Below are 17,133 nucleotides of genomic sequence, written 5' to 3'. Positions count from 1 at the left end.
TGTGCATCATTCTGCTTCCTTGTTGAAGGAACTTGTGTTTTGTTTTTTTAGTAACCCGTATATTGAAGTTTGTAGATTGCCGGTTAATTTTCGATTGTCTTTGGTGTTTGTTGTCTTATTTCTGTTTGTTTGTTTGTTTGTTTTGCTTTTTTGAATTATGAATAAATTTTAAAAAATCATTTATTCAAACTGAATATAGGAGATGCTTCTTTATTATTCCACGTTTTTTTCCTTTTTTTAATCCTTATTACCTCTTTTTGTCACACTCTGTTTCCACGTTTTCCAAGGTGATTATAATTATAGTGCAGTAAAGTGCAGTAAAGTCTTATTCTAAATATTTTAAATGTTTGCAGGCCTACAGTGTAGATAAGCCCATTGAGGTTCCCACTCCAGCAGAGGAGGTGAAAGTAAAGCCAGCCCTGGTGTTGCCGCACAGCAGGGAAGACTACTACGGGAGCCTGAGTGACACATGCACAGACAGTCACAGCAGTAACTCACACATGGACAGTTTAAAGGTAATCGCAGTTTAGTTTTTATGATGCTTTCTGTTTTTTTTGTGGTTTCTTAGAGCACGCCAGTGAGTCCTTTTATTTGTTTACAATAGCAGCATGAGAATGAGGAGTCTCCACAAGCAAGATGCCCTCAGTCCCTGCTTGCACCTTCTTTACCTTCTGGTTCATCTACACCTGCCCAGCCTCAGAGGACTGCCGTCAGTAGAATAGAGCAGGGTGAAATCGCAACATCTGGTGAGAGAAACATCTGTGGAGCTTATTTAATTGCTCTTATTGCAAAGCAAGGCAAAAATTTATTGCACAATTTCATGGTAACAGTGAGTCATTTCAAATATTAATCTGCTTTAAAATGACTGGGAAAATGACTGCTCATGACTTGTACTGCAGTTATTAGATGTTTCAACCAACCCAAGGCCGCTGGGAGTGAGAGAACTGTCTGTACTGATAAGACAATGTTGCCTGATGCAAACCTCCTGGCTGAAAGAAAACTTCTTGGCGACATGAAGTCCATTAAATCTTTGAAACAGTCAGGAATATCGGGAGTTTTCACTGGACAAGCGGTAAGTATTCTAGGCTTCCTTATTTTAAATATCCTGTCATCAGATTCACTTCCTTTCTTTGGATAAAAAGCTGATAGCTAGAACTCTGCCGCTTCATGTATCTCTGAAGAATAAGATGGTGGTCCTACCTACTGAGGAGGCCAACCTGTCAGACATTGATTATCTGGTGCCCACCCATGATGAGAGAGGCTGTCCCATAGCAGAATGGAAGAGGCAAGTCATGGTGAGACAGCTGCAGGCCAGGCTGCTGGATGAGGAGGATCAGAGGAGAAAGGTAATGTTGTCTGAGAGATGAATTAGGGCACAATTTAGTACTTTCAATCAAGAAGTCATTGTGTACAAATCGGATCTTCAAGGTGCTTTTCATGTAGGACTAAATCAGAGAATTTCGGGAGTAAACCAAGATTGATGTGACTTTTTAGACTAGCAGTTCCAGAGAAAAGGGAAATGAGCCTGATTGCCATTTAATTGTTGGCTTTTAAGTAGAAACAAAAGACTGTAGCCCCAATCCAACCTTTTAAAATTTATCAAACAGTTAGTCGATAACACTTTAGTGTATGTCCTGTATTTAAAAAGTGTCAGTTTTTGCTTCTAATGGTACTTCTAAGCCCTTTTAGATTATACAGAATGCAACTGCATGCAAAACAGTCATTATGTTGTGTGGATCTTTACGTATTAGATTCCTTATAAAATCCTTTGTGTTATAGGTTGGTATAAGTTGTGTTTAATATTTCAGCTTCTGTAACAGGAAGTAACCCAACCGTTGGGTTACACTTGTAGGTACTCGTGCACACACTTTCCCCATTTCTTTTACATTTAAATCCCAATGGCAAAGGCCTTTCTGGTTTCTTGGAATAGTCATTTAAAAATGAACAAATATTTGGGAAAATATTTGGAGTGTTTCTTGGAAAAGATGGAGCACATAAAATGAATAACTTCATTGACAGACAACTTTGAATTTCCGCCTGCTGGCTGAGCAAAAGAAGCTATCTCCACTTCTGGGTGGAGAAAGCTTTATTTTCTCGCATTAAAGACAAAACGGCTTTTAGTCAAGAAATGACCACCACAATAATCTATAATAATCAACCGTAGTAAGGTCTGCTATTTGAGGTAAAGCCTAATTTAAACAAAACCTCCCCTAAACAAATGGTTACAGTCTAAACATAATGAGAAAAGCAAAAATTGCAGCTCGTTCTTTGTGTTGCTTCTCTAAATCTGCATTACTGAAAATCTGAAAAACACTTGGAAATTCAGTCCCCATTTACTTTTAATTGCTCATAACAAATCACTGAACACATAGCACATTGTGAGTCAAGTCATATTTCTGAGGTTTGGATGAGGTCTGTGTTACAGTTTTAATGTATCATTACTCTTTTTCTTGCATGCCAAAACCCTCTGAAATGTTTAAAAAATGTAAAAATTACATCCTGCGTGTTTATCTGGTGTTTGCCTCTTCTTTTACAGGAAAACGGGAACAGATTTGCCAAAGTCAGCTGGAGGTACTCCCAAGCCCACAATGCCATCCTGGGGCCCTCTGGTGAGCTGCTGACTGAGGGTGATCTCATCTATCTGGAGCAGCAGATTGCCAACGTCTCCCTGCAGAGGAACTGTGAAGGCTACGAGTTGGAGTTGGCTCGTCTAGCTGAGGAGCTCAGGCACATCCTGCCGGCCCCCATAGTGAACATCACCGTCAACACGCAGTTTGGGAACTTCACAAATCAAGTTCCCTTACCTGTGTGGTGCGGCCGTATCTCGGGGATCGTAAAGAGCATGTCTCTACTCATGACCAACCTGACGGACCAGCCCTACTGCAAGATGCCCAATACAGAGCTTATCACAGTGTTTTCTCAGACGTCAGACAGAAAGAACTCCACTAGGGGACGCAGGGAGATGATCGAGGATGAAATCCATCAGTTTGGAGTGTCTGTGAGGACTCTGAAGTCAAATTTTGAAACGCAGAACTTGTCGTTGTTAGCTGAACCTTCAGAAGCTCACATGTTAACCTCTTCCACACAGTTTGAGGCCCCAGAGTCAGGAAAGCAGGTTAAAGGGCTGAATCCAGCTGCAGAAATAGATCAAAACAGTGACTCTGGTATTGACTATGATACAAATGTTCCTGATGTTCAAGAGACCATTAGTCTTAGAAAGGAGAGGATAGTTGTTCTGTTTTTAGGCCACTGGAAGAAATCTGCTTACACTGTGGCAATGAAGAGCAAGGATGCAGCAGAGAGGAAGATAAGTGGAGGAAACCCAGACATGGGTGACAGATCTGGTCATAGGAGTAGCATCGAGAGTGCTCAGTCAGAGATGATGAATAGTTCCCTGGGACACTTCTTCAAGCAAAGAGGTGCTGTCAACAAGATGCTGGGAAACTGGAGAAATATGATTTCCAGTGTCCCTTCAAGGCAGATAAGAAGGTAGGATGGGGTGACTTTCCCTTCCTATTGAAAACTGAAACTGTTCACATCTTTAAGTAACTTAATCAGAGATTTGCGTGGATGTTTGTGTGTCAGATCATATTGTAATTTTCACCTCACATCAGAATCATGGAGTTAAGAACAATATCTGTTTTCTTTTAATGCATATATGCTGTTCCTCCATAGTAGATGTTTATATATTTACCCAACATGCGAAAGGTCACTGGTTTGAGATCAGGAGGAAACACAAATACCTTTAGGGTTGCGGGTTGCATCGTCAAGATTTGCCAACTCAAATTATCTGTAAATTATCTGTGGTGACCCCTTGTAAATAAGGGATCAGCTGTAAGAAGCTTTATACTGTATAAATGATACACGAGAAGTGTGGTTAACGCTCAAGCAACCAAGCTAATTTAGCAACTAGAATTACAGAGGGGTTCATTATAACCCTATTATACGTTATATAGCAAAGTATAATGGGTGTGTGTGTGTGTGGGGGGGGGGGGGTAATTCTGTCTTGGGCAGGCCTGGCAACGAAGCGAGAGAGAGAGAACACCAAATGGCCAGGCATTAGCCTAAGGGGCCAAAGAGGCAAAATGGGCCAGCCTTCTTGTGGGCTCACCAGCTGCAAGAGATACCATAGGGGTTGGGTGCAATGTGCCTGTTGAAACTAGCTCTTGGGACATGGATTGTCAACTCTCTGATGGGAAAGGAGTCTGATACATTGGGGTTTTCCCAGCTGAGCTTGGAGAAGGCGGTCAAACATATCCCTTGGAGGTTCTTCCTTTTTCAGGGTTCTTCAGATTTATGGCCCCATTGCTGGCGATAAGTCTGACTCATTTCCGTTAGGTGTTGGACTTTGCTAGGGATGCCCTTTGACACAATTTTGGAGTGATTCTCCCTGACCTGGAAATGTCTCACTGATTGCCTGGATAAGCTGGAGAAGGTAGCTGGGGAGAGGGTGGTCTGGGGCTTTGGTTCCCATCCCTTCCCCTGTCTCGACTTAAACTAAATTTAAGCCTGAAACCAAATAAAAAATATTTTTCAACATAAATACCAAATATCAGGCTTGGATTCTGCTTTTTTTTTTATTTATAGGACATTTATAGGACAGTAAATCAGAATTAGAATACCTTATTAATCACTAAGCAAATTATGTCAATAAGTGTCTATAAGTTTTGTACCAGTACTCAGAAAATACATTTATATTAATGCTACATAATTACATAATTTTGGGCTTGGTAAACTATGGACATATGGTATCTCCTTGTTCATGCTTGGTGAATGACAGATAGTCAAATACATTGTTGTGTAACCTGCAGTGTTATCAACAGGCTCCAAAGGCAGAAAGCCCTCTACTCGCCAGAGCAGTTCTTACCCCGTCTGGATGGTGTTCCTGTAGAGTATGACAACCTGACCCTAGATCTCTTCATGCTGGGCTACTTTCACATCTTGGAGCTGGACCTGCCAGTCGATGAACGGAAAATGAGGCATCTTCTGTGCTTCGAGGTATTCGACCATGTGGGGAGCTTCCCCTGGGAGATGGTCAGGGACTTTCATAAGGCCGTCATTCAGGACATTGAGGCTGGGAACCGTGAGTGGAAGGACGGCTTCGAGGACATTAAAATAAAGTTCTTTGGGAATACCTTGAGTCAGCCTGAATGCTCTACAGAAACAGTAAAACACAGCCTCCCAGAGGTTAGACAGGTCCCTAAAGTCATTGTGCAGACGCCTACGCCAGATGAGGGGACACTCTACACTGGAACTGACATTTCCAGTTTTAGTAATGAAGAAATTTGTAAATATATTGACCGTAGTTTTGCTTTTTGGAAAGAGAAGGAGGCAGAGATTTTTGATTTCGAGTAGTCACTTGTGTCATATTTTTAGATAACATCGGGGCTGGCTATCAAACTAATTAATGAACTAAACATTTCCATCATCAGTTATGAAGTAAAGTTGGCACAGATATCTTAAACCTAATTGTCGGAAGTCTTGTTTACTTAATGTTTCATCGTAAATTTCTTTGTCTGAATTATAATTTTTGTTATTTTTTTTTACTGTTTATAAAAAATATATATGCTTTTAAGAGTAGAATATTTAGGTACTGTGGTAATAGTATTGAAACTCAGTCAAATAATTGTCAATATCATCAAGTTTCAGACGATACCCAGCCCTGTTAAAAAAGAGTGCTAAAAGTGTTTTTGTTCAGTTCTTTGTTAAGAGAGCATTTTGTGGTAAATATTTGCAACAAAGCCTCAGAGTGATCCATGGTCTGAGAGAAACCAATTCTGACATTCTTACAAATAAATCTTAACATAGAGCTCAATTGATTTTCATTGTTTTCATATTCATTTCACTGATCTTATCCTTCATTAAAAATCTTACTTTTTAAATGTTTTTTTCTTGTTTCTGAGACTCATAAAAACATGGACCTGGAATCTCCTAGAACAGCTTTGAAAAGTTCTTACTTACCATGTTTTGAGCCTTGGTGATGCACCTCAGTTCATCCTTAAACAAACAATATTTGTTTCTTCCGATTGGGTTACGTGTAAACACAAGGTTTGACCACCAGGTGGGTGGGTCTATGCTCGCAGACAGATTTGCGGGGCTTAAAGTCATGCCATTTTCTCAGATGCCACTGTTTTTACCAGTTAAGCACAAGTTATCCCAGGTGAGACTGAATCTGCCACACCAATAACGGACACATTTGAGAGGAATGAGACCCTTTTTCATTGATTTCATTCATGTTTTGCGTTTTAATTGTTTTTTTTTTACTTCTGGTTTTGTAGCCTGGTTATGTTTAGGCACAAATATGTTTCAAAATTTCTGGTAAAACAAGTCTCTTCACATTTAAAAATGATCATTTGAGAGTGACCTGTCTTGTTAACGCTGTAACCCAATGTGTCAGGGCACAGACTTCATAGGACACTTTCTGTGTAAATGAGGACCATCACTGGCTTTGATAAAACAGGATTAACTGACCGCTTGAAAATAAAAATGTGCTAGATGACTGTACAGCACACACTTGAACTCCTGAACAAGGAACAGTTGTGGCAGCATTATTGTTACTCAGTTGTCAGCTGTCACATTTCCAATTGTTGGTCCTCTTTTGCCGCTCCCAGGCCTGTTAAGAAAATCCAAAATCTGCCTTTAACAGCAGCTGCAGGTCCCATACATGTTGTTTGGAATCTGACTTCAGCACAGCGTCACTGTCAGCCCTAAAAATAACTAAGACGACAGAAGGCAGTCCCCCTCCAGTGACTTAGCAAAAGCTTTTTGCCATGCTACCCGCTCCATATTGATCTAAACAGCCGCTGCAATCCCCATTTTTACTAGGAGGATGAAAAGTTTTTTTCTGTTCCAGCTTATGTGGTGAGTATGTTGTTAATTCTGTATTTAGTTTTTATTAGATGACAGGAAATGTTATTTGTTGTTGATTTCAAGACATATTTTGACCTAACTATAATATCATAGGCCAAAGGTACTCTGTGGTCAGCACATTAAAACTCTGATTTGACTGTTATTGTCAAATAAGAACAAATGTTTTCTATTTACTCTACAACTATCATGTAAGAGATGTCATCCAACTCCTATTCAGTGTTTAGAAGCTGTCATTTCTCCATATGATGCTGCTACTTCATATATATGTTTACCACATAATCCGGTTCATGGTGCTAAATTTCGATAGTTTTTGGATTTTGAACTTCATGGTGAGGTTCTTGCTGATAATTAATATCATTTTTTTCTTGCATTTATTTGCTTTCTCTACACTTTTAGGTAATTGCTAATCTCAGTTGTTTATTGCACCAGCTGAAAGAAGATCTGAGCTACATTTTGAAGTTGATAATGGTGCGTAATGTGGATGACCTGGACTTCTGCCTGTCCTCCCATCCTCAGAGCATGCTCGAGGGCTTGCGTTCACTCTGTTCTCACCCCAAACTTGTGGATGTGACTTTGAGCGCGGGAGGGCGAGATTTCCCCTGTCACCGTGGTGTACTGGCGCTTTGTAGCATGTACTTTCACTGCATGTTCTCAGGGGATTTTGTAGAGAGCATTGCAGCACGTGTGGAGCTTCATGATGTGGATCCTGAGATCCTTAGCTGCTTGCTTGACTTTGCCTACACAGGCAAACTGACTATCAACCAGAAAAATGTGGAGGGGTTGATCTGTACCTCCAGCAAGCTCCAATTCCAGACAGTGCGAGCCGTGTGCAGCCGATACCTCCAGCATCAGATTGATGAAACAAACTGCCTGGGAATCCTGGAGTTTGGGGACATTCATGGCTGTCCTGAGGTGGTTGCCAAAGCATGGGCCTTCCTCCTGGAGAACTTTGAGGCTGTACAACAGGGTGATGAGTTTCTGTTGCTGGGAAAAGATTGGCTGATCTCATGCCTGTCTGATGAAAGACTACAAATCCGGTCAGAGTGCGCTCGTGTGGAGGCTATCCTGAAATGGGTTAGGCACCACAGGGAGTCTCGACTCTGCTATCTCCCTGAGCTCCTTAGCTTGTCCCGTCTCTCTCTGCTCAGCCTGGACTACCTGGCTGACACCCTGCTGAAGGACAGTCTGCTGCAGGCCTCTCCCAGCTGTACAGAGGCTGTGGAAAAGATTTACAGAGAGGTTAGTGAGTTTCTACACTTTTTCTCTTCTTGTTCTGCTACGAGTTATATTACAAAAATAATGTTACTTTCTAGAAAATGGATTTAGCACCTGAACATGTGGACCGATTCAACTCCCAGAGCCCACAACCAAACCTAGAAGAAGTTCTCTTTGTCATGGGAGGTCATTCAATGGATGATGAGGACGACTCTGATGAAGAGGAGGACCGAGACCCAAGACTGGAAAGACTACAGCCCAGAAACTGTGCCTTCTACAACACAAAGACCAGTAAAAAAAAAAAACAACAACAACAAAAACTCTTTCTCCCCCATTTAAAATTTCAAGTTTGTTTAAGTTCAGATTCCATTTTAATTTTCAAATTTGTTGGAAAATGTCTGTGGGATTCCTCAAACCAGTTTGGCACATTCTGTAGGTCGTTAAATACAGTGTTGACAGAAAAATGGCCCTTCAGAAATGTGGTCTGGATGTGACAAAATTGGATCATCTTCTCAATTCCTGAACTGAGCATTTTTATTGCTCAGCCTGGAAGAAGGCATTTATGTTATGTTTTGCACATGGAAAAAGTTTTTGTAAAGCCATTTTAAGCTTCCTTTTTATGTGGAGGGGCAAAAGCTGGCCAGGAGTTAACGACCTGCCAAAAAGCTTTTTGTATTTACTGTTTCAGCTCAGCAAGCAAGAACCTATCCGACCTTGTTTGGCAATATTATAGCTTTACTTAATTTCACTCCAATCCATTTGTCATTTGCACACTGTATTTGTGAATAATTCATCAATTGGTCCGTGAAATATTCTCAACTTCAAGTCATTTTCTCTGCAGAACGGTGGCATGAGCTCCCTAATTTCCCGAATCCCAACAAGTGGGGTTACTCTATGGTCTCTTTGAACAATGATGTGTATGTGTCAGGTGAGTCAAGTATACTCCACACTTTTAATCAGAATAGACAGGTTGCACCTCAAACAGTCCTGGAGCTCAGTGATTTCCTGGTCCAGGTCTGGGGAGATCCCCCAGGACACAATCTCACACAATCTACCTGAGTACTATTTTGCAGCAAAATGGACCAGCCTGCCACATCATGTTTTTAGTCAGATTTTTGGTCTGTCTTTGAGTCCTTGGTTGATCATTTTCATTTCCATGAAACAATGTGCCATCCTTTCATTTCTAACACGATACCCATTCCATATCAGTATAGATATCCAACATGATGTTTTTTCCCCATTGAGAGCTGATGTGTTTCCAATGTGTTTCTTTCATTTTTTAGAACACTGTTGAAAAAACTCTTAGGTTAAATGACAAATGATAGAAAGTCAAGAGTGCAGCTCTCCAGTTACTTTTGTGAGGAATCTAAAACAATCACAGACTTTTGACAAACTGATCCTTTTTGCCTCACAGGGGGCTCGCGAGGTTCAAATACCAATACCTGGTCGACCACAGAGACCTGGAAGTACATCACAAGAGAGGGGAGATGGGTTACTGTGGCACCTATGCTCCGACCTCGGACTAACCACACATCAGCAACGCTCAACGGGGAGATTTATGTCATCGGAGGTAAGAAAATAAATATCGGTTTTGCATGTGGTGCCTTAAACCTGCAGCAAAAATCACAGAAGATAATCACCACTCTAGCTGCTTGCTTCAGCTTCTCTGAGGTTTTCTTTAAGAATGTTTAGTATTTCTCCATTGTTGTGGAATATTGTTGGTATGGCCAACTTTTTGCAGTTGCTGAAACTCTCTATAACCCTCCAGCAACCAAATTATTTTATAATGACCAAGTTGGGTCATTTATGACAGGAAGGCTTTAATAAATGGCTATGTTTGTCTTTTTCATACCATTTCCTTTATCTGTGACAGGTATTCAAAAAGTCTTTCTATCATGTTTAAGCAAAAAGGCTTTAATACTTCTGCAAATTAAAACAAATCAGTTCTTTGGAAATGTGACATATTCCATATATTTCCATTGTAACTTTCAGTGTTAAGTGTCTGACTAAATCTTGGTCTGTTAGCCAAGGTTCTATGTAGTGATTAGGAGTGGAAAATTACAATAAAATCAAAGCCTGCAGCACTAAAAAATGTAAATATATTTACCAAAACATTCTATTATGTGAGCTACACCAGTTTTACTTAAAAACACCACAGTGGCTCATAGAAATATCTGGCTGGGATACTAAATAAGTCATTTTGTCACTTGAATGTTAAATGTGACTATCGATCGTTAATTTTTCCTCTTAGGCACAACGTCAGACCGAGTTGAAGTTGAGCACTACGACCCTTATAACGACACCTGGGCTATGACTTGCCCCGCCTTAAAGTATGTGACAAACTTCACCGCCACAGCTTGTCAGGGGAAGCTTTATGTAATTGGGTCATGTGCAGTGAAATACAATGCACTGACCATGCAGTGCTACAACCCTGTCATAGGTAAGGATGCCCTGAGTACCATCCTGAGCACTGTTCACAGTACTTCTATAATGCATGCAGTCCTATTGGTGGATGTTTTGGCATCTTCATTTTAGCCACTTTAAATAATATGTTATATTACTTTTTTGTAGCAGTAATTTCTTCAGTGTCAGATGCATATTATCCAAATTAGAATCTCTTGAGGTATATATGGATGGGTAAAAATTTAGCTATTTTAAATTTGCATAATTTTTTCCAACATTAATGATCCCTCATAACATTGCAAGCATTTTTCTGTTAAACATGGGAGCAAAATACATTTTACTCCCACAAACGTCACAGTATAAAAAGTCAAAAATCTTTTCTGTTCAGCATCATTTTTCTGTGAGCATCAGTATTATGAGACGTATCATAGTTTCAAACGTAAAATCTCTGTTACGTAAAGGAAGAGAAACAAGCACTGGTACCCAGGATATTCAATCTCTTTTCTAATAATTTACTGGGAAAAAAACCTTTATGGTCTTTTTTGTTGAGCTTTTGTTTCTCAGTTTTTATCTTTTCTTTGTGTCTCTTGTCACATTTTTTCTTTTGGTGTAACATTGTTTACTTTATAGCATTTATTTTATTAAAACTGAATGAAGTGCCATAATGTTCCCATAAAGTGCCATTTACTTTGGATATTTGTTTGTGCTTTAATCTAATAATTAACATATTTGTTATATTTTTCTTCATAGATAGCTGGATCAGCGTATGTTCACCATTTATCCCAAAGTATTTGTCCTCTCCTCGTTCTGTCTGCGTGGATCGAACTATATATCTGGTTGCTGACAACACTAAAAAAGTCTATGCTTATGATCCAGAGGCAAATATATGGCAGAAGGTGGGTTTAGTTATCACTGCAGACAGCAAGCTTAATACATTAAATAGTCCCTTTGCACGAATTCATCCTACCAGACGTTTAAGTAATACCTTTGGTTTTTGCTCTCTTCAGGTCCAGCTTCTACACATGCTCCACGAGAATGGCGGCCTTGTATCACTTGATGGGAAGCTCTTTGTTACCGGAGGCCATTGGAAAGGTATGGAGGGGGACTATGGGGTCGAAGTGGAGGTTTACAACCGAGCATCCAACATCTGGGAAGTGGAGTCCTCCCTGCCAAGACTTTGGTTCTACAGTGGAGTCTGCACCATCTTCTTAGACCCAAACCAGTGGCCTGAGCTTGAGTCAACATAAAGTCCTCCTCAAGGCCAAAGAGTTAATAGAGATGTGTTCCTCTCATACAAATGCCTACGCTGCAAAAGGAATGCTTATCCCTGGATGTCATTGTGCCTGAGAATAGCACATTACATGACCCTCAGGTATTCTTGGATGTTTTTTAGGGCTGTGCTCTACTGCTCAGCAGGTGTTTATTTATACTTTGTATCATGTGTTTGAGACCTGAATTTCTTTGTGTTACTGTATGGTGCACATGAATCATTAAATGTTTGCAGAACTAGCTTGTGGGCTTCTATTTTTAGAGTTTTTGTCTGTAGTCATTTAAAATCTGCTAATTATGTTCCTGAAAATTGGTTAAAGATTTTATAGCATAAAAATATTTTAGACCATTGTATAAGGGATCATTTGAAAGCTCAGGCTCTAATTTAATTGAAATGTAACAGGATTTATCCTATGTATAAAAACAGTGTACCGCACCAAAAAAATGAAACGAGTGGGGTTTAATTTTCCAAGTTTTAAATGTATTTCTGTTTATTAAGTGTCCACAATAAGAGGAAAATGCATGAATTTGTATTAAGTAAGGTGCCTTTACCTTTATCCTATATCTGTTACCCGCCCCCCAAAGACCCTTCAGATATCAGAGTTGGTTTCTTCCACCTATCCAGTGACTTTAGTGACTTTAAAGTAAACAAGTAAACTTGAAAGTAAGTAAAATGTTTATATACATATACACACATACATATATAGTGTTTCTGTTCACCTTCAGTGCTTTAATCATTAACCCCTTGGAATCCTGTTGCCTGGCTCCTGGTCTCTGCGCTGCCATGAAAACGGACAAGCAAGCGTTCTGCTTCTATGACAACGGTCCCGGAAGCGCGTGGTCACCATAACAACTGGCCTGGGATTGAGCTACATGTCTTCAGTCTTCTTAGCTTAAAAGTTTCCTGTCCGTGATTTTTGTTTCAGCTTTTGAAGTTTCTCCTCACGCAGTCGCAAACTAAGACATCTGGTGTTTTCATCTTATTATTTAAGGACATGCTTGGTTTTTGCGCTTTTTTTCACTCAACTTTTAATAACTGTCGGACGAAAAGTGTACCAGAGTAAAGCTAACTAACCACCGAGCCCAAACGTTCAGTAGACTAGCAAACCTTTTATAGCTGAAGCTGGGCCGCGATGACTTCTCCACAGGAGGAAGGTGCACACTCACCCAGACTGGAGGCAGTGATTCAGGTTGGTAACTCTTGATAAAGATAAGGAAAAGTTTATATTATTGGAGTCATTTTAAATATTATTTTCAGAGTTTTTCCTGCATGGGTTTACCGCCCTCTACAAGATGTTTGTCAAAAGCAAAGGAAAATCATCATTAATAAAGATATATTTATTTAACAGTTTGTATTGTTGGCGAGTCATTTGAACGTCATTCATTTAATGCTTCTTTTCATCTTAATTTCTCAAAGGACCACGAAGCTTAGGTAAAGACACACTGTATAAGATGGCATGGACTTACTTGCTTAGCTGTCATTTAAAACTCATTTAGAGTCAAGAACAGGTTGATTTTATTCTAGTTTACATCTATGTGTACTTTGAAGTTTCAGTTTTAGGAAAATATAAGTCTAGTATAAAAAGCAAAGTGGTTTAAAACTGATACAAGTTCTCCCGTTAATTTATTTTTTTTAAGATATAACGAAAATAAAATAAACCTATTACATCACCACTGAGTATTACTAATAATATAATTGGTACCCAAATACCGTTATAAATAATATCGGTCAGACAGGCTGATATCAGTGGGAAATAGTACTTTAGACTGCAGCTAGTAGTGGCTTGGTATCACCATATGAAATATCTTTTATTCTTATCCATGACCCAAAATGTGTAAGGTAGCTTAAAATTATGTCAGCCATCACAACAATATAATACCATTTATATATAATGTTACAGACACATAAACAAATAAATACAAATACATTTTGTCGTGACTCTTAAGACTTATGCTGTACTGGGATACTCTGAATTTGTGGTGTTCTTGCTTTTAAGACAAAAAAATTCCCTGTGTTATGCCAGCTAAAAAATTAAAGGCGACCTATAATAAAATAGGTTTAACAGCTGGAATAAAAATTAATAACTCATAATTAGGGCTGCCACGATTAGTCGACTAGTCACGATTGCATCGACTATTAAAATCGTTGATGACTGATTTAATAGTCGACGGTCATTTGAAGCTTTGTAAGATCCCAAAAGAGGCAGCAATGAGTAGTAGGATTTAAGAGTGTAATAACGGAGTGAAACAGAAGATGGCAGCACTGCATGTACAAGGATGCCAGCTGCCGTTAAACCCCGAAGTAGAAGCTGTGTCCCATAATTCATAGCTCGGCCTGGAAAAGTTGTCAACAATGGCAGCAGCTAGTTTTTTATTTATTTATTTATTAACCTTTATTTAACCAGGAAGATCCCATTGAGATTAAAAACCTCTTTTTCAAGGGAGACCTGGCCAAGATAGGCAGCAGCAGATGTCTCACAGTTACAGAAATTACTCAAACACAGGCAGCAACAACACACATGCAACAATAAGTGAAAGAATACAAATAAAATAAAAATAAAATTCAATAAAATTCAAATAAAATAAAAGTCAGTTAAAATGACAATCAATCTAATTGAAACAGTTGCATGTTAGTTAGTTTTAATATTACTCTTATTATTCTTTTTGGGTCACAAAATAAAGTTTAACATATTTTCAGGCGAGAATGGAGCTGTGTAAACCTCAAATATCTTCTCAGTTTATCAAGACACCGCATATTTGCAAAAGCACTCCAACGTTTTCAGAGACGTCTGTTACCCACCAGCGCTAGCCGGGGGCAAGGTTCACTAGAGCCGGTGAGAACACCGGACTTCCGGCAAATCGTTTTCAAACCCACCGCCGTCTTTAGCTACTCAAGTTAAATATATATAAGTCACTTAGATAACTTAAAAATTTTATTGTTTGTCTTTTTTTAGTATTTTATTTGTTCCTGAGTAAATCGGTTTGGCTGAGATTAAAGTTATAGTTTTTACACAGCTGAATAAATGTCAAGCAGACAACTGATTATCAGAAGCCTGAGATGCTCGAGAATACTCCGGTGTCCTGTTATATTTTAGATAGCAAGGAGTTTATTAACCTTCACCGAAACAATCTGCAAATGTCATTAACATTTAATAAACTATCATCTTGTCTTTATTTTTAGTTAGCACAGCGGTCCCCAACCCCCGGGCCTCGGACCGGTTCCGGTCCGTGAGTCGTTTGGTACCGGGCTGCGAGAGTTGAGGCTCAGGTGTGAAATGTATAGTTTTCAGGGTTTTTATCGGTTTTCAGCGTTATTTTGTTATCGTTTTTATCGTTTACTCGGTTTTCCTGGGTCTTTTCACACGTGTTGTGAATAAACCTTTTTTTACCGGTACTAGTTTTATTTTGTTGTATTTATCCGTGACACCTTAAAGGCCGGTCCATGAAAATATTGTCGGGCATAAGGTCCGTGTCGCAAAAAAGGTTGGGGACCGCTGAGTTAGCACATACCTTAAACACTTAAACACTTAGGGCTGTAAGCTAATGATAGTTATATAAGAGCAGATGCATGCTGGTGCAATAAGCTGTACGTTTTACGTCCAATGGATGCATGATCTGATTAGTCGACTAATTGCAAAAATAATCGGTGACTAGTTGACTACAAAAATAATCGTTTGTGGCAGCCCTACTCATAATATATAACTCATTATCAGTTGTCAAGATAAGTAAAGGAGCCAAGGTAAAAGTCTAAAGGCAGTGCAATATACTTTTTGTAATAAATAAATAAATATAAAAAATAATATATATAACACAGCACAGAGCACAATAATTTAAAATCTAAATAAAAGAAAATAAGTAAAAATGAATGAATTAATAAGTGAATAAGCAGTAACAAAACCTTTGTAAATCAAATGAAAGCTGAACATATTAAAATAAAGATAATTAGAGTAAAGTGTAAGACTGAAGTAGTACTCCCATAGTGTAATCTCTAGGGTAAAGTGTTGTGTGTTGGTGTAATTGTAGAAACTGGAGGAGTCCCTCCTTCAGTCTGATGGCAGCTCAGGAGAGAGAAGTCTGACACTTCAAGAGGAGGGACAAGAATCCATGGCCACACCTGTACCTGTCTCCTCTCGCATCCGTCAGATCATCACCCGCAATCTAGCCGAGGATCCAGCAGGTACTGAAAAAAACTTTAAATGGCTAGTTTGTAGATTAACTTAACATTACTGGATATCTGAAAGGTGAATTACAACCCTTTCTTCTGATAATCCCTCTGACTGACTCTTCTATATGTCTGATCTGTTTCCTTGTCTCAGGCAAGAGTTCAGAGTTCAGTGCACTGGAGGAGAGGAGGGATCTAAGGGGGCGACTGTCTCCCAGCCAGATGGACCAGGACCAGCTGGTAGTCAAACAGTCCGGTCTCACAGAGAGGGTAGGAGTGACGAATTCTCAAGGTCAACAGTAGCTTTCCTGCCAAAGGCTACTATCACAAATTTTGTTTTCTTTTTTGTTGTTATTATTTCTTATTTGTCAGGGACCAGGCACAAAACATGGAACTCATAAAAAAAGAAAACCATGTATGCAACCCCTGGTCCAATACACACAGTTAAAAACAAGTTATAAAATAAACATATCCAATATACAAGAAAAGTAATCAAATGATCAGAAATAAGAACCATAAAACCATGAAAAACAACTGGTGCTCATCAGTTTGCCAAGGGTCATAAGGTCATTTACAAAAAATTTGAAGCAAATCATTTTACAGTGAGAAAGATTATTCACAAGAGGAGTGGATGTCACCTCGAGGTCAGATTGTACAATGCTCAGAGAAACGTAAAAAAATGGGAGCTACATCTCAGATTCTACAGGCCTCAGTTAGTGTGTTAAATGGTAGGTTTCATGACAGTACACTCAGAAAAAGACTGAAACTGATGGCTTGCCTGGAAGGGCTGCTGGGAGAAAGTCTCTTCTCTCTCAGGTTAGGTTTGCAAAGCTGCAACCAAACAAACCTTCTGGAACACTTCTCTTTGGACAGATGAAACCAACGTCAAGATATGTGGTCATGAACAGCACCACACAAACACAACATATGAACACCTGCTGTCAAGCACGGTGGTGGAGGGGTGTTGACTTGGGCTTGTTTTGCAACCATAGGACCACCCTGCGAAGTCGTCTCTGTGACAGTTAAAGTTTCATGCAAAAGGAGAATGATTTCATGTACAGCAGAAAATATAAGACATATAAGACAAATATAAGAAAAGAATCGAGGAGATTTAAGAGAGCTGTCCATAAAAAAGCAAATCTCAGTTAAGTGAAATGAATATTGTAAAAAAATAAAAGTACCCACACACACACACACACATATATATATATACA

At 39.3% G+C, this 17,133-nt stretch overlaps 3 protein-coding genes across 8 annotated transcripts in view; all 3 read left to right on the top strand.

Annotated features, from left to right (window-relative positions):
• Positions 1-5,902, top strand: part of espnla (espin like a) — a 28,472-nt gene extending 22,570 nt beyond the window's left edge. Inside the window, exons 6-11 of the mRNA XM_086282198.1 lie at positions 354-515; positions 605-746; positions 900-1,072; positions 1,182-1,346; positions 2,537-3,489; positions 4,824-5,902. Of these exons, the coding sequence (XP_086138324.1) occupies positions 354-515; positions 605-746; positions 900-1,072; positions 1,182-1,346; positions 2,537-3,489; positions 4,824-5,355 (2,127 nt within the window). The 3' untranslated portion in view covers positions 5,356-5,902. The remainder of the gene's footprint in view (positions 1-353; positions 516-604; positions 747-899; positions 1,073-1,181; positions 1,347-2,536; positions 3,490-4,823) is intronic.
• An 813-nt stretch (positions 5,903-6,715) lies between these two features.
• Positions 6,716-12,247, top strand: klhl30 (kelch-like family member 30). Its single transcript, XM_086281925.1, has 8 exons — positions 6,716-6,861; positions 7,267-8,109; positions 8,184-8,376; positions 8,927-9,013; positions 9,500-9,655; positions 10,337-10,525; positions 11,239-11,384; positions 11,496-12,247. The coding sequence occupies exons 2-8, from the start codon at positions 7,336-7,338 to the stop codon at positions 11,733-11,735; spliced, it is 1,785 nt and encodes a 594-aa protein (XP_086138051.1). The 5' UTR covers positions 6,716-6,861; positions 7,267-7,335; the 3' UTR covers positions 11,736-12,247.
• A 336-nt stretch (positions 12,248-12,583) lies between these two features.
• Positions 12,584-17,133, top strand: part of crocc2 (ciliary rootlet coiled-coil, rootletin family member 2) — a 44,245-nt gene continuing 39,695 nt past the window's right edge. For all 6 annotated transcript variants that reach the window (XM_086281922.1, XM_086281923.1, XM_086281919.1 and 3 more), the window contains exons 1-3: positions 12,584-12,947; positions 15,781-15,934; positions 16,074-16,189. In XM_086281922.1, coding sequence (XP_086138048.1) covers positions 12,891-12,947; positions 15,781-15,934; positions 16,074-16,189 — 327 coding nt within the window. In that variant the 5' untranslated portion in view covers positions 12,584-12,890. The remainder of the gene's footprint in view (positions 12,948-15,780; positions 15,935-16,073; positions 16,190-17,133) is intronic.

The sequence above is a fragment of the Aulonocara sp. 'chitande type north' Nkhata Bay genome, linkage group LG23 (assembly GCF_057382095.1).
Source record: "Aulonocara sp. 'chitande type north' Nkhata Bay isolate Kocher_YH1m ecotype deep benthic linkage group LG23, A_spYH_male_GT1.1, whole genome shotgun sequence".
Taxonomy (NCBI): domain Eukaryota; kingdom Metazoa; phylum Chordata; class Actinopteri; order Cichliformes; family Cichlidae; genus Aulonocara; species Aulonocara sp. 'chitande type north' Nkhata Bay.
The sequence above is the reverse complement of the archived record's forward strand: the minus strand, read 5'-3'. Positions and strand labels throughout refer to the sequence as shown.

Bases quoted from the DNA above. Each gene is read 5' to 3' on its own strand.
- klhl30 (XM_086281925.1), top strand. From the start codon at position 7,336: ATGGTGCGTAATGTGGATGACCTGGACTTCTGCCTGTCCTCCCATCCT. The intron at 9,014-9,499 runs GTGAGTCAAGTA...TTTGCCTCACAG, and splicing joins CAATGATGTGTATGTGTCAG to GGGGCTCGCGAGGTTCAAAT. The intron at 11,385-11,495 runs GTGGGTTTAGTT...TGCTCTCTTCAG, and splicing joins AGGCAAATATATGGCAGAAG to GTCCAGCTTCTACACATGCT.